At 35.7% G+C, this 15,104-nt stretch overlaps 1 protein-coding gene across 1 annotated transcript; it reads left to right on the forward strand.

Annotated features, from left to right (window-relative positions):
- Positions 1-382: 382 nt before the first annotated feature.
- LOC108982650 (probable magnesium transporter NIPA2) lies at positions 383-13,461 on the forward strand. The gene is made up of 9 exons (XM_018954085.2): positions 383-679; positions 879-1,080; positions 1,436-1,492; positions 1,793-1,883; positions 2,056-2,216; positions 2,604-2,731; positions 2,825-2,962; positions 10,602-10,694; positions 12,957-13,461. Exons 2-9 carry the CDS (start codon positions 954-956, stop codon positions 13,125-13,127), a joined length of 966 nt encoding a protein of 321 aa, XP_018809630.1. The 5' UTR covers positions 383-679; positions 879-953; the 3' UTR covers positions 13,128-13,461.
- Positions 13,462-15,104: the final 1,643 nt, after the last annotated feature.

Raw genomic sequence — 15,104 nt, forward strand, 5'->3', positions numbered from 1 at the left:
TTCACAGTCGAATTTGGAGCTCCCTTTGCATGATGAAACCAAAAACTAGGGAGATGGTTGTGGAGCTTATAGCACTTTTCTTCAATGTGCCTTGGAGACCACAATGTGTGCAAGTAGGACGACTTCTCTTGGTTATAAAACTCTTTCTACCACAAGAACTACTAGAAACCGTGTTACAACGGCTAGAGATCCATTTGAAAAGACTTCAAATCTCTTGATGTAAATAGTAATAATATTATTAGTTGAAATTAAACGAAACAAACGAAATGAGTTGAGGTGAAATGAAATCCGAGCGGATATGATGGGCATAATGGGGGAAATAAGTAGAAAGATAAAGGCTAAAAATGGAGAGAAAGTCCAGCTGCAATATTATGAGGACTTGAAGAGCGCGCGGGATGCGGAGACCATATTCAAACTCTGTTTTTGTTTTCCATTCGTTTCTGAGACACAAAAATTGTAACAGACTTACCGTCTTCTATCTGTCCCTCTCTTCGAACATAAACCTAAAGCCCATCAATATCAAACATCATCGTCTGCAGCACCATTATACCAGAATTCAACCTCTAACCAACAAAAGGCGGTCGTTTTTTTCGTTTTTGTTGCACCAATTTATAGTCATTTCTTGAAATGAGGAACGGGAGATTTTAACCCCATTCCCATTAATCATTGGGCCAAGAAGGTGTAGTTCTGGATTCATATCTTTTATCGCTATTTTTCTCTCTTTTTCATATTTTTCTTTTCTTTTTTGGGTCTCTATTCATTATATGTACTGGGATCTTAGAGATTTAAATAAGAACCTTTGGGGTGCATATGCGTGTTTATCTATGTCTTTTGTGATGCTGTTTGTGATTGGCTTATGCCACATTTGATGGATGTAGGAATGTGGACTGGATTTCTTTGCCCTTCGTGATTGGGAAAAGTATATTCTTTTCCACTCTAATATTTCCTGATCAATGGGGATATCATCTGACAATCTTCATGGACTTGTTCTGGCCGTCTCATCAAGCGTTTTTATTGGGTGTAGCTTTATTATCAAGAAGAAAGGTCTTAAAAAAGCTGGGGATACAGGAACCCGAGCAGGTTCTTATTTAATTTATATTTTGACTATTTTATTTACTACTTTTAAGGTTTAGAGTAGTATTGCATATACTTACACTTTTACTTACACTTTTACTTATAAGACTCATTTTGTTAGTTTTCTTTTAAAATTCAAATTTTGATTATGATTTTCAACGTATCAATAACTGAAATGTAGATAAGCAAGTTTTTTGTAAGTTTTTCTTAACTACATTTAGCATTTACTATAACTTAAAATGGTATATATACACACACACACACACACACACATGTAAGCATGCATCTATGAAATTTGCTATGTTATGTAGCTTATACTTTTCATTCGTATTGACCATTGAATAAGTGCTAATATGATCAGGGTCAGGAGGGTATGCCTACTTGTATCAACCTTTGTGGTGGGCTGGAATGATAGCTAGTAAGTAATTCACTCACCAAGAAAAAAGAAAAAGAACCTCGTAATTTTCTGTTTGCCATTTTCTTCATTTGTTTTTCTTTCAATATTTTGTTAATGCTTTGACTTCTGAGTGGTAATTACATATGGGATTTTACATATCCCATTTTCATAGTTTTTAACATGGGGATATTACTATTAATCTTCATAAGGTGACTGCTAAAGGGCCAATCATGATTCTCTTGCATTTAGTTTTTGGGCTACTCGAGGAGATTATATCATTAGTATTGCTACGTTTTAATATGAGTTCAAAATCTGTTACAGTGATTGTTGGGGAGATGGCAAATTTTGCTGCTTATGCATACGCTCCTGCAATTCTTGTAACTCCCTTGGGAGCTTTAAGTATTATTTTCAGGTATGCCTTAAGTTTGATTGCATTTAGTGGATTCAGGACAAACTTCTAATTTTCTTCAAATTTCCTTTTGGCTTCTACTATGTGAGTTTAATTAATGTGCATGCATTTATCCTGGTATGGGTCTGTGCATCAGCATGGCTGTAAATAGTACTAAGAAAATGCCACTATTCAGTGCAGTGCTAGCTCATTTTATTTTGGAAGAGAAATTGCATATCTTTGGCGTTCTTGGTTGTGTTCTCTGTATGGTTGGCTCTGTAAGTATTGTTTTGCATGCTCCTCAGGAGAAAAGTATTCATTCGGTTAAGGAAGTGTGGCATCTTGCCACAGAGCCAGGTATTTGAGAAGTTATACTTTAGTTGTTTAGTTTCTGATTTTTCCGAAATAAATAATAGGACCAACATGCATGATGTTTTTTAACAAACCGTGGTTAGATATACCAAGTTGTTGGTTTATAACTACCTTGTCTTCACCAGCTTTTGTATAATCTTCTGCATCTTTCTACAGGTTTAAATTTTTTAAATAAGTGATGATTTAATATGATATTAGAATAAAAATTTAGAATTCGAATCCTAATTTTAGATTTTATTTCAATTAAAATATTCCAACGTATTAGACTTATTTATTAAGAGAAAGTTTGATCCAAGCTGAGAAAAATGTTAAAGATATATTATAAATATAATAATCTAATCTTAACTTACAACGATTTGTTGTAATCAACAGGATTTCTTGTCTACTCTTGCATAGTTTTGGTTCTGGTTGCTGTCCTCATTGTCCGGTTCGTACCACTCTATGGGCAAACCCATTTGGTGGTTTACATTGGAATTTGTTCTCTCATGGGCTCTCTTACGGTCTGTCTGTCTATCTTCTTTTGAAGCTCGGTACACATTATAATTCTGATTCTCCACCCCGTATTTCTGAAGTTCTTCCTTATTTGTCTTTAGGTTATGAGTGTGAAAGCAGTGGGGATTGCTCTGAAACTTACATTTTCTGGAATGAATCAATTTATATACTTCCAGACATGGTTTTTCACAGTGGTTGTGATAGCTTGTTGTCTTCTGCAGATCAACTACTTAAACATGGTAAACTTTTGAACCTTAATTATACTGTTAAAAACTGTTAAGAACAGAAAGTGAAAATGAGAAGAAACTGATTCTCATTGATTCTTTTGATTATACAAGGGTCATATATATATACATTACAAAAAGGCAGAAAAGTAAAAAAAGGTACTGAAAAATGAACTTTTGATTATCTACACAATTACAAACATCAATTCAGAACTTTTATGGGCAATATGGTAGAGGCAGCTTTATGCATCGTGTCCCTCATACTTCTTTGTGTGCAACCATGCATTTCCTTAGCCGAGGTTCTTCTTTTCTATGCCATCTCTTGTCTTCTTTTTGCTGCTGCTGCTATCTTTTTCTTTCCATGTACTGCAACATGCTTTATCAGCTTTATGCATCTCTTGAGTGTTGCAGTGTATTTCAGGTATGCTTTGGCTGCTGTCCTTGTGTAGAACCAGATTGCATTTTACTTTGTTACATTGTATTCTGTAAGACTCCCCCTCAAGATGGGCATAGATATTAAGAATTCTCATCTTGGATAGTAAGAACTGAAATGTAGAAGTTGGTAAGGCTTTAGTAAAAATATCTGCCAACTGAAATTTTGAGGACACATGCATTGGTGTGATAATACCAGCCAAGACTTTCTCTCTAACAAAACGGCAATCTAGTTCTATATGTTTGGTCCTCTCATGAAAAATTGGATTCTTTGTAATGTGGATGGCTGCTTTTTTATCACATAAGAGGGAAGCAGATTGTGCATGGTCAACATTAAATTCCTTTAGTAAATCGAGAAGCCACATGATCTCACAACTTGTAGATGCTAGTGTCCTATATTCTGCCTCAGCTGAAGATCTAGAAACTGTTGCTTGCTTTTTAGATTTCCAGCTTATTAGTGAATCTCCAATGAATATACAGAATCCTGTGATAGATCTTCTTGTCTCGGGGCAGGCAGCCCAATCAGAATCACTATAGGCCCTTAGATGTAAAGCTGATTTGGATGACAAGAAAATGCCTTGACCTATGGATCCTTTGAGGTACTTGAGAATCCTATAGGCTAAGTGCATATGAGATTGTGAGGGTCTGTCCATGAACTGGCTTAGAACACTTACAGCATAGGTGATGTCGGGTCTGGTGATGGTTAAGTAAATTAACCTTCCAATGAGTCTTCTATAAGCTATAGGATCTTGGAGGATTTCTTCTATGGTGTGGCTCAATTTATGGTTCAGTTCAATAGGTGTGGAAACTGTCTTTGTGCCAAGTAGACCTGAATCTTCTAATATCTCGAGGGTGTACTTCCTTTGACAAAGGTTAATTCCAAGTGAGGACCTAGCAACTTCCAATCCTAGAAAATACTTGAGGGGTCTAAGGTCCTTAATTTTGAACTTGTTGTGAAGGTAAGATTTGAGTGAATCAACTTCTTCTTGAGAGTCACGTCCAACTATGATGTCATCTACATAGACTAAGAGTGCTATAAATCCATTGGGAGGGACCTTAGTAAACAAAGAATAGTTAGATTTTGATTGATGAAATCCAATGGCAGTGAGTGAATTTGAAAACTTTGAGAACTATTGCCTAGATGCTTGCTTAAGTCCATAAAGAGACTTATTTAATTTGCATACCAAGTTCTCCCCCTCAATTTGCTTACTCTTGATGTGATAGCCTGGAGGTAATTGCATATAGATGTCCTCATCAAGGTCTCCATGGAGAAAGGCATTGTGAACATCCATTTGAGTGAGGGACCAGTTTTTTTAATGGCTACTATGGCAAGGAAAACTCGAACTATGGTGAGCTTTGCAACTGGACTGAAAGTCTCTTGGAAGTCAAAGCCTTTTTTTTTAGTGTAGCCTTTGGCCACAACTCTAGCTTTGTGCCTTTCAAAAGATCCATCTGATTTTAGCTTGGTCTTATAAACATATATGCAACCAATTGCAGTTTTGTTGGGGGGTAAGGTGGTGATAGTCTATGTGTTGTTTTCTTCTAGAGCATGGAGTTCAGCTTTCATGGCATCTTGCCAATGCTTAAACCTGACAGCTTCATTATAGGACTAAAGTTCATGAAGTAATGAAAGTGAAACAGAGAATGACTGGTGAGAGGGAGAGAGATTTTTGTAAGTTATTTAATCATGAAGGGGGTGGATTGTGGAGGAGGGAAGGAAGGGTTGAGATGCTGCAAGCTAGCAATGATATTGATGAAGACAAGCAGATTGGTTCCTATTTCTGGTGGACCTTCGAAGAGGGAAAGTGTCAGGATGAGGTGAGGGGGCAGGTGAAGGAAGTGTGGGTGTAGTAGGTGAGGGAATGATGGAGGGGTCAGCTGGTGAAGAAGGTTCTTCACCAGTGTGTGATTGAGTGAGAGTTTGAGAAGTTTGGGGAAAGGAGAAGATGTCATCTGGTGGTGCAGGAGGAAGGACCAGGTTATTGGGGAAGGAGGACAGGTCACTATTTGAAGGGGAACCAGATTTGAAGGGGAAAATGGATTCATGAAAAATGACATTTCAAGAGATGAAGGTAGAGTGAGATTCAATGTCATACAACTTATAACCTTTGACATTAGCAGGATATCCTAAAAAAATGCAAGGTTTAGCTCTATGTTCAAATTTGTTTCTGTTTTGTTTGAGAGTGCTAGCATAAGATAGACAGTCAAAGACCCTAAGGTGAGAATATGAAAGTGGTGATGAGAAAAGCATCTCATATGGGGATTTATTGGAGGGGAGAGGTGTGGGGATTCTGTTAATGATATAGGCTGTTATCAAGATAGCATCTCCTCAAAATTGGATTGGCAATGATGCTTGAAAGAGAAGGGCTCGGGCAACATTCAAGAGATGTTGATGTTTTCTCTCAACAACACCATTTTGCTGAGGGGTATACACACATGATGTTTGATGAATGATGCCATATTTTTTGTAAAAATCAGTCATAGCAAATTCAAGTCCATTTTCAGTTCTCATTTGCTTAATGTTTTTGTTGAATTGGGTTTGTATGAGATGGAAGAAAGATTGCAGGAGAGATCTTGTGTCTGATTTTAGTCTCATTAGGAAAACCCAAGTAACTCTAGAATAATCATCCACAAGGGTTAAAAAATAACGAAATCCTTGAAGGGAAGCATGGGAGTATGGACCCTATATATCACAATGGATTAAATCAAAAGGAAATGAACTACTTGAAACATTTGAGGGGAATGAAAGTCGCTTCTGTTTAGCCAAATGACAAACTGTACAAAGAGATTTTTCTTTGGACTTCACATTAGGTACATTAGAATGAATTGAATTCATTCCTTGAGAGGATAAATGTCCTAATCTAATGTGCCATAAGTCAAAATCTTGATGTACAACAGCTTGGTTGGCTCGAGTTAGACTAGATGGGCTTGAAGATGAAATATTGGTGGTGTCTGGTGGTGAAGACAATAGGTAATAGAGACCAACATGGACTTTAGCAAGTCCAATCGTCATCCATGAAGAGAGGACCTAAATGAAACAAAGATTATTTAAGAAAAATAGACAAGTGTTTGGCCTTTGAGTGAGTTTCCTGACTGAGATGAGATTGAAAGCAAATGAGGGAACACATAGGACATCAGTAAGAAGGAGAGAGTCTTAAAGTTTAACAGTGCCTATGTGTGTGACTTGAGCTTTTGTACCATTTGGAAGTTGTACAAAAGCTTGAATGCAGCAGGAAGAATTAGTGAAAAATGAGGTGGAGCACACCATATGATCATTGGCTCTTGTGTCCATGATCCATGGTGTATTATGAAAGGTATCATGTTGATCTTGTGAAAGAGCAGTGAATTTATCATTATTTGTGACATTGAAAAGAGAGGGGTTATGAGAGATGCTAGGACTGGAAAAACAGTGATGATTACCTGCTAGATTGGAGTGAGATGTTGTTGAAGGGGCATGTTCTAAGATAATTGGTGAGGGATGCACAGGTGGTGGCATGAGTGGTTTATTGTGTCCTAAGGTGAGCTGAGGGAATTGAGCATTGACAAGAGCCACGAGGTGTTGTGCTTGTACTTGAGAGAGGTTTAACCGAGAAGTACTTGGTGCAGGAGATGCATGGCCTGCAGCAACAGTTTGATCCACAATGGAACCATCAAGAGCAACCTAGTTTGCAGAGTGAGCAGCAGGTTTTCCAAAACCATTTCTAAACTTAGATTTGGTGAATTTGAAAGTGGGTGGAAACCCTCTTAGTTTGTAGCATTTCTCCTTTGTGTGTCCCATCTTCCCACAATGTCTACAAACCATATCTATTTTCTCCTTTTTTTTCGAGAAATTTTGATAAGCAAGCAAGGCAGATGGTTCTGTGGTAGGAACAGCTATGTTTCTTGCTTGCCTTTGCCTCTCTTCTTGTAAAATAAGTGAGAAGGTCTTATCAAGAGAAGGCAAGGGGCTCAACAAGATAATTTACCCTCTAACAGCATCATAGCTATCATTTAAACCCATTAAAATTTTGAAAACATAGTCCCTCTGCTGAACTTCACCAATATTCTTTAAAGCATCACATGTACATAAACCACAAGAGCAACAAGGAAGTGGTCTATAGCTATGCAGTTTTTCCCAAATGGCATTAAGTTGGGTGAAGTAGTCACTTACAGAAAGATGCCCTTCAACTATGCCATTGAGTTTGTGTTGAAGGTGATATATCCTAGCTTCATCAGGCTGTGCTAAACGCTCTTTGAGTTTATCCCATACTTGTTTAGCTGAAGTCATGAAGAACACATTAAAGGCTATGTCCTTGGAAACTGAATTTAAAATCCAAGCAAGCAGGATGTTGTTGCATCGTAACCAAGATATATAAGAAGGATCTACAAGGTCAGGAGTGGAGATGGTGTCATCCAAGAAACCTGACTTATTCTTGATTGAAATGGAGAGAAGGAAAGATCTGCTCCAAGAAATGTAGTTGGAGCCTCTTAAGGGTGGTGAAACAACGACAGTGTTTGCATTGTCACTGTGATGCTAGAAAAAAGGGCTATTTGGATCTTCTGTAGGAGAAGAAGAGGAAGATGAGGAGGCCATAGGTTTAATGAAAGATGATCAGAAATCGCAGAAGGTATTGCAGGAAATTACTCCTGCTCTGATACCATGTTAAAAACTGTTAAGAACAGAAAGTGAAAATGAGAAGAAACTGATTCTCATTGATTCTTTTGATTATACAAGGGTCATATATATATACATTACAAAAAGGCAGAAAAGTAAAAAAAGGTACTAAAAAAATAACTTTTGATTATCTACCCAATTACAAGCATCAATTCGGAACTTTTATGGACAGTATGGTAGAGGTAGCTTTATGCATCGTGCCTCTCATACTTCTTTGTGTGCAACCATGCATTTCCTTAGCTGAGGTTCTTCTTTTCTGTGTCATCTCGTCTTCTTTTTGCTACTGCTGCTATCTTTTTCTTTCCATGTACTGCAACATGCTATATCAACTTTATGCATCTCTTGAGTGTTGCAGTGTATTTCAGGTATGCTTTGGCTGCTGTCCTCGTGTAGAGCCAGATTGCATTTTACTTTGTTACATTGTATTCTATAAGATATACAATCCAGATATATTGAATCCTCTATATAATATAAATCATCGCGATAATGCCAAGGACATCAGGAATGCCTGATTCTCAAAACATACCTAATATTAGCTATTATCAGGAATGCCCGACAGTTAAAATTGGATTGGATCCCCTAGAGTTTTTGACATATTCTTGGGCTTAGAGCGGAAGAAAGATAAACACACAAAGTGGATCTCTCAATAGTTATTGAGCCTTTAATTTTGCCTACAAAATTCATTCTGGGAACTATAAATTCTGTGGGTTGGAACCAACTTTAGGCCTTAGAGTTTGTGCTCGAACTCTAGGGATCTAAATTCGTTAAAACCTATAATTATCTGTTATCCATATACTCCTCCAAGTTTCCTTTCCAAGATGACTTGTAACAAGTTTGAGTTATACTAAAAGATGATAGATGCAAGTCAGCTAAAAGTTATTTGTTTGTTTGGTATTTAAGCTATGAACCACTGGTACTTATATGCAGAAGGCATGGCTGTACAAAAACCTTTCTATCCTTTGCTTTAATGTTTGTTGTAAAGGCAAGGAGCCTGAAAGGAGTATATAGTGGCTGAGTTCTGTTAAGAAATTATTTGAAACGTTTTGTAAACTAGAGTATATGTAAAATAACAAGAACAAATTAGAAAGAGAGAATCCGGTGCTGAGGCATGTTGTGATGGATGTTTTCCTTAGAGTAGATTCCGCCGCCTCCAATTTTAAACATGCACTAGGCTTCTTGACAATCTACTCCCAAGATACAACATTGGTTCCCGTTAATCTCCTCATCGGTGCACATAAAAGAAAATCCTCGAACCCGATATAAAATAGCCAAAATCCAAAGAAAGAAAGACAAAAGGAAGGAGGAAGTGTTTCTCTAATTTTTGTAGAGAAGTTGGAGTTAATGAATTTGTGGGTGGGGTTCTCTATTTATAGAGAATGAAATGACACTTGTGAAAAGTCACAGCTAGAATGAAATGATACTTGTGAAAAGTCACAACTTATTTAAATGAAATGGTACTTGTGAAAAGTCATAACTTATATAAATTAAAGGTTATTTGTGAAAAATCACAACTAAAATGTAGTACTTTTGAGAAGTCACAACTTCTCAAATATTAGAAAATACATTGAAAAGGTTTATAATTCATCAAAGGACACAACCTTTTGTTTGGTTGGACTCGTATCCCTAAGAGGCGTACATTGGTTCAAGTTACCAAGACACCTTTTCATTTAAATCTAGACAATCGAACCGATACATTGAACAATAGTAATGGTTCACATTATTTTTACTTTACATCAAATATTTTAATTATTTCTAAGTTTAAAAACCAACAAGTTCTGTTACCATTTGCATACTTGACTAGGATGTCCTGAGATCAGGTTATGATAATCTGCATCTCTTTGGGATATAACATCTGACAAGAATATGCTCCTGTCGATCCAGCTACATTTCTAAGCCATTGTCATTGAGATTTTAGATTGCATTCCCCACAAGGGGACTTTAACTTTAGATCTTGTAGTTCTTAGTAATGGATACTTTAGACATTTCACGCCCTTTAGAGCGCAAATTCCTTTTGAAATTTGAAACTGTACCAAATGCTAAAATTGGTAGTTTGGAGGTTAGATTACAAAATAGGTGGTAGTTTGGGGGGAGGCAATGTAATTTTTGCTTGCTTTTCTGAAGAGATGTCAATGCTCTTTGATTAAAGAATATATTCAGTGTATTCATACAACAAAATTCTAAGTACATACTTCTTTCTTCAATAACTATGTGCCTGGATTTATATGGTTATATTCTTCCCAAATAAATTATTTAAAGTATATTTAGACATAAAAACTCAATAACCCTCAAAGGATATCACACTATAAAGGACTTCACAACTGTCACTCTTTCTCCTCTCTGTACCTCTGGACCAAAATGTTCCAGTGACCATAGCCTACATAGCAAAATCAGAAAGAGGTCATACTGCTGTTTACATTTTTTCCCCCGTCTGACGTTTTCCATTTTCCATTCTGAATGAAATTTTACACTAATTACTTTGTGTTAGATGTCAACCTCTAAGTACTTCAACATCCTCTTATTATGCAGTTTAAAAAGTGCTTAATCTATAATCTGGATCCATCTTTGCAGGCCCTGGATACTTTCAACACAGCTGTCGTATCTCCAGTTTACTATGTCATGTTTACATCACTCACCATTTTTGCCAGCATGATCATGTTTAAGGTGATTTAATACATGCTATTTGTTCATCTTCTGAATGCTTGATGTTTCTTCACCTCAGATGTATATATAAAATTATACTTGGATGTTGTAGGGCTATTATTATGTCATCTGGTAATTTTAGTATGTCATTGCACATGAAGGTAAAAATATGTCATCCAGAATATGGCTGTCATTATTTATAACCATAATTGTGACTGATATTGAAGTCATTTGAGATTTATTTAAATCATGCTGTTTAAATGATTTCTGACTTCCATTCATGAAAATAAATACGATTGGTATTATTTTAGAATAAAAAGAATACAAAACCATTATGTTCACACGTATATACAAACACAGGGAACCATTAAAATCTGCCAAACCATCGTGACCAACTGTTGTCGTGCAAGTTCTTCAGTTTTTGTCTTAATCAGAAACTTGCATGGTAAAGAGTTAATGATTGGGAACAGCTTCCAAAATATTGGATCTCGAAGTAGAAAAGACTTTGGAATTTAGGAATAATTTTATAAGTCACAACTTGACGTTAATAAACTAATTTAGGACTACGAATAAATCAATTGAAATTTAAACTATTTAACACCTTCAAATATTACAGATGCATGTTAGAAACTATTATTAATGTCAAGTACTTCTAGGATGTGGAACTCCTAGCCCTTTTCTTTATAGAATCAGAAATTCTTCTAGGATTTTGAACGCTAGATCCTTCTCTGCCTTGTTAAGGCTAGCTCTTTTTTTGTTTCCCACAAGATGAATCTATGTTCATAGATTTTTTATTTATTTATTAAAATTAAGAAGAAATAGATAGATGAAGGTTAAATATCAGTGTTTACACACGCGTGCATTAGTGAAGAAGAATGTTGTTCTTGTTGTCCCATGCCCATGGGCAAATTTGTTGATCCTCGTTAAATTCTCTGCATCGTGCTTCATGATTTCTTTGTTCTTTGCTATCACCGTTTTTGTGTATGCACTGTTGACAATGGTATCAGATTACACGATTATGCTGTTTCTGTTCGCACAATATTCATATCTAGATCTAGTATTAGTGTAGTTTCCATGGCTAGTTCGATTTCTAGAACATATGCCTATCGTAAATGGTTCCAATTATGCCCTGAGGAAGTTGAAGATACAGATAATTTTTGTCAAAGGAATGTGCACATTTGCAATTGAAGAAAAGGAGAAAAAGCTTAAAAACACTATTGATGAAGTTTTAGGGTAAAGGAGTGAGTTGACTATGATTGATTTGCTTCTAGCACTTGAAGATTCTGTTGTATTCAGCGTGGATGTGTAAAAGTAGCTAAAAGCATCTTGTATCAGTTGCTTGATATTTATGATAGGAGATGTCAAACCAGATCCATCTTGGAAGAAACCTGTACAACCTGAGAAGGAAAGAGTTTTCCTTAGGAGCACCTCAATGAGTTCATTGCTCTTCTCAGTAGGTTGGCAGTTATTGGAGTCAAGAAATGAAGAAGCGCAAACCACTATTTTGCTTTGTTCCATGCCAAATTCATGGATGATGTGATCATGTACAGGAATGAAACCACTGATTTCAATTTTGAACATGTAGGTAACCAATAGAGTAACACCCGTCCTTGTGGTACTGACCCTTTTTAAAACTTTTTCTCTTTCCTTCCCAGGATATGAAAGGTTCTAAGTGTAATAGAAAAACCTACTCTATAAGTTAAAAGAGAGTTTGCAGCAGAAATCTTTAAATTAAAGTAAAAGTCCTTTTACAAAATTACCCTTTCATACGTTACAAAATGCCCGCCTAGGCTTCAGTCGCTCTTCCCTTGGGCCATGTTTGTTATGACGTTTCGTCCTCATTTTGTCCCTGAGAGGGGAAGGGACATACATAAAAATTAAAGTGAGTCGAATACTCAGTAAATATTACTTCATACAGTCAAAATATACTAACATAGGTATTCAGTCATGCATTCACATTCATCTACATACTTTACATAAGTATTCATTTCATTTAAACATTACAAGGCAGGGTTTTTCTTTAAAAAATATTTCCTTTCGTAAAACATTTCCCACGCCTTGTACTTTTATTCATAAAGAAACTAAAGATACATGCATTCATTCATTCTTTTCACTTTTCCTCTGGCCGGTACACACTATTACGTCCTGTGTGTTGGGGTTAGCGGTCTTTTGGACCTGGATTTGTACACACTATTACACGCACACTATACTATTCAATGGGATTTGTATGCTTTAACTGCTCATAATCTGGTTTCTCATCTATTTTTTCTGCTACAATTGCAGGATTGGGACTCACAAGATGCATCACAGATTGCAACTGAGTTGTGTGGCTTTGTCACAATATTATCAGGGACATTTCTCCTTCACAGAACCAAGGATATGGGAAATAGTACACCAGTGCAGCCCCCTGTTCATGGAAGCCCAAGCCACAACAATTCAAACTCCAATTCTTGACAGAAACATATATTGAAGCTTAAAAAGCACGCTGGTGATATTTTAGCCATATACCCCAGGAGAACAAAATACTTTTGAAATTGAAAGAAGCTTGATGCCATGGCACAGAGATTGAGGAATATTTTTTTTAGCATATCATACTTGTAAACAAGTGGGGGGGGGGTGACCTTGAAATTTGTAGGAATATTTCTTGAGATTTGTAGGAATATCTCTTGAGATTTGTAGGAGTCGTAGCAGACTAAAGTTCCACTTTCTTATTTGTTTTTCTGTTCTACAAAGGTATACAGGGAGATCATTGAAGAATTGAATGCAAATTGTGCTTCGCATTGACCACATTTTCCACATTTTGTTCTCACCTTCTTCATTCATTTTTACATCTGAATTCTTAAACCATTTCTGATGTAACAGTGCAAGGAACAACTTCTGAGTTTTAAACCATTTCTGTCCGCCCTCTACCATCTTATGAAATCTCAAGAGTTTTGGCAATGCCTATTGTGCTAGCCATTCGTGTTCTCTTTCGGTAAAGCTTATTTTCAGTTGGAATTATCTACTTTGAGCAAGGCTGTGGCAATTCTTTTTGCAACATTGGCTTCAAATTGTATCAAGACAGGACAGATCCTCTACATGAGTCAACTCTAATTTTACGCATTGATATAAACGGGTCAGATTCTTCAACCTTAATTAGTAATTTTTCATGTTGGGGTTGTGGATTGGGACATAAATTTTTAGTTTTAAATGTCACATGCCAAGTTTGAATAGCGTCAAACTCGGATATGTACAAGTTAACCTTAATTAAGCCCATTTAAGAGAACTATTACAGACACAAAGAAATTACACAAAAATAAACCTACAAACTGATATGACTTTATGTGATCCGTTAGATTTACTTTACAATAAAAATAACTTTACAATTTGACGCATTGCATCAAGCCACATCAGTTTGTAAATTTATTTTTGTATAATTTCTTTATAATTAAAGTATTTCTCTATTTCAAAATCATTTGTCAAAAAAAGAAATTACTTACATCAGCCTAAGCCTCAACACACCAAGTGTTGTTGAGTTTAAAAAAAAAAGAAAAAAAAAATATTACGGTGTGCAGAGAGTGCGGCTGATGTGTAACCGCATTCTTGTCAAAATAGATAAAAGTGGCTTTTTGGCAGTTATTTTATACAAAGATTTAGATAAACCATCCAAAACGCTCTAGTAGTTTGAACTTGAAAATAACGTCAGTGTTAATATAATGATAGAGAAACCAGTCTCTTTTAGGGTTTCTTATTTATATATTTGCTTCAAGCAAACTACTTATAGACCGACCTTATTGATCTTTCCATTTTTCCCATTCGTTTTTATACAGAAATGTTCAAGAAAACAGGAAAGTTTGCACATATGGTTGATTTTTTTAACAAGAAATTCTCTCTGTGGCATTTATAATTCACAACAAACTACTTCATACACAAATCAAAATTCTAATATGGTGATAGATTCTTCCTTAAAATAAGATCAAATTCCAACTGAATCTTTCCTTGAGGAAAAGGAGAAAGAAAAAAACTTGTATGGATGGTTTAATTTAAGAGAAATATAATAAAATAATTTAATATTCTTAGATTCTTACAACAATAAAATAGTTTTTTAATATATTGGAAGGGTTCCCAAGTGGTTTGATATAATAGCCACCTAGCTTTGTGGTAAATTTGTGGACAATCAGTAATTTGCAGCCGATTTGATTTCATATCCACAATTTTCACTTATCAAGATTGTGCAGAGGACCCCAAATGCTAATGGATTATCTTCCTTACGTCTTATCAAGATTGTGCAGAGGACCACAATCATAATAGCCATTTTCTTGAAAAATAAAAAAAAAATAAAAAAAGATATTAGATATTCCAAAATACAGATGATATGGTACTCTCATTTTATCATAAGATTTCATGTAATTAAAATTATTTATTAAGTACTGATTTAAATTGACATAATAT

Source organism: Juglans regia, chromosome 12, assembly GCF_001411555.2.
Source record: "Juglans regia cultivar Chandler chromosome 12, Walnut 2.0, whole genome shotgun sequence".
NCBI classification, from domain to species: Eukaryota; Viridiplantae; Streptophyta; class Magnoliopsida; order Fagales; family Juglandaceae; genus Juglans; species Juglans regia.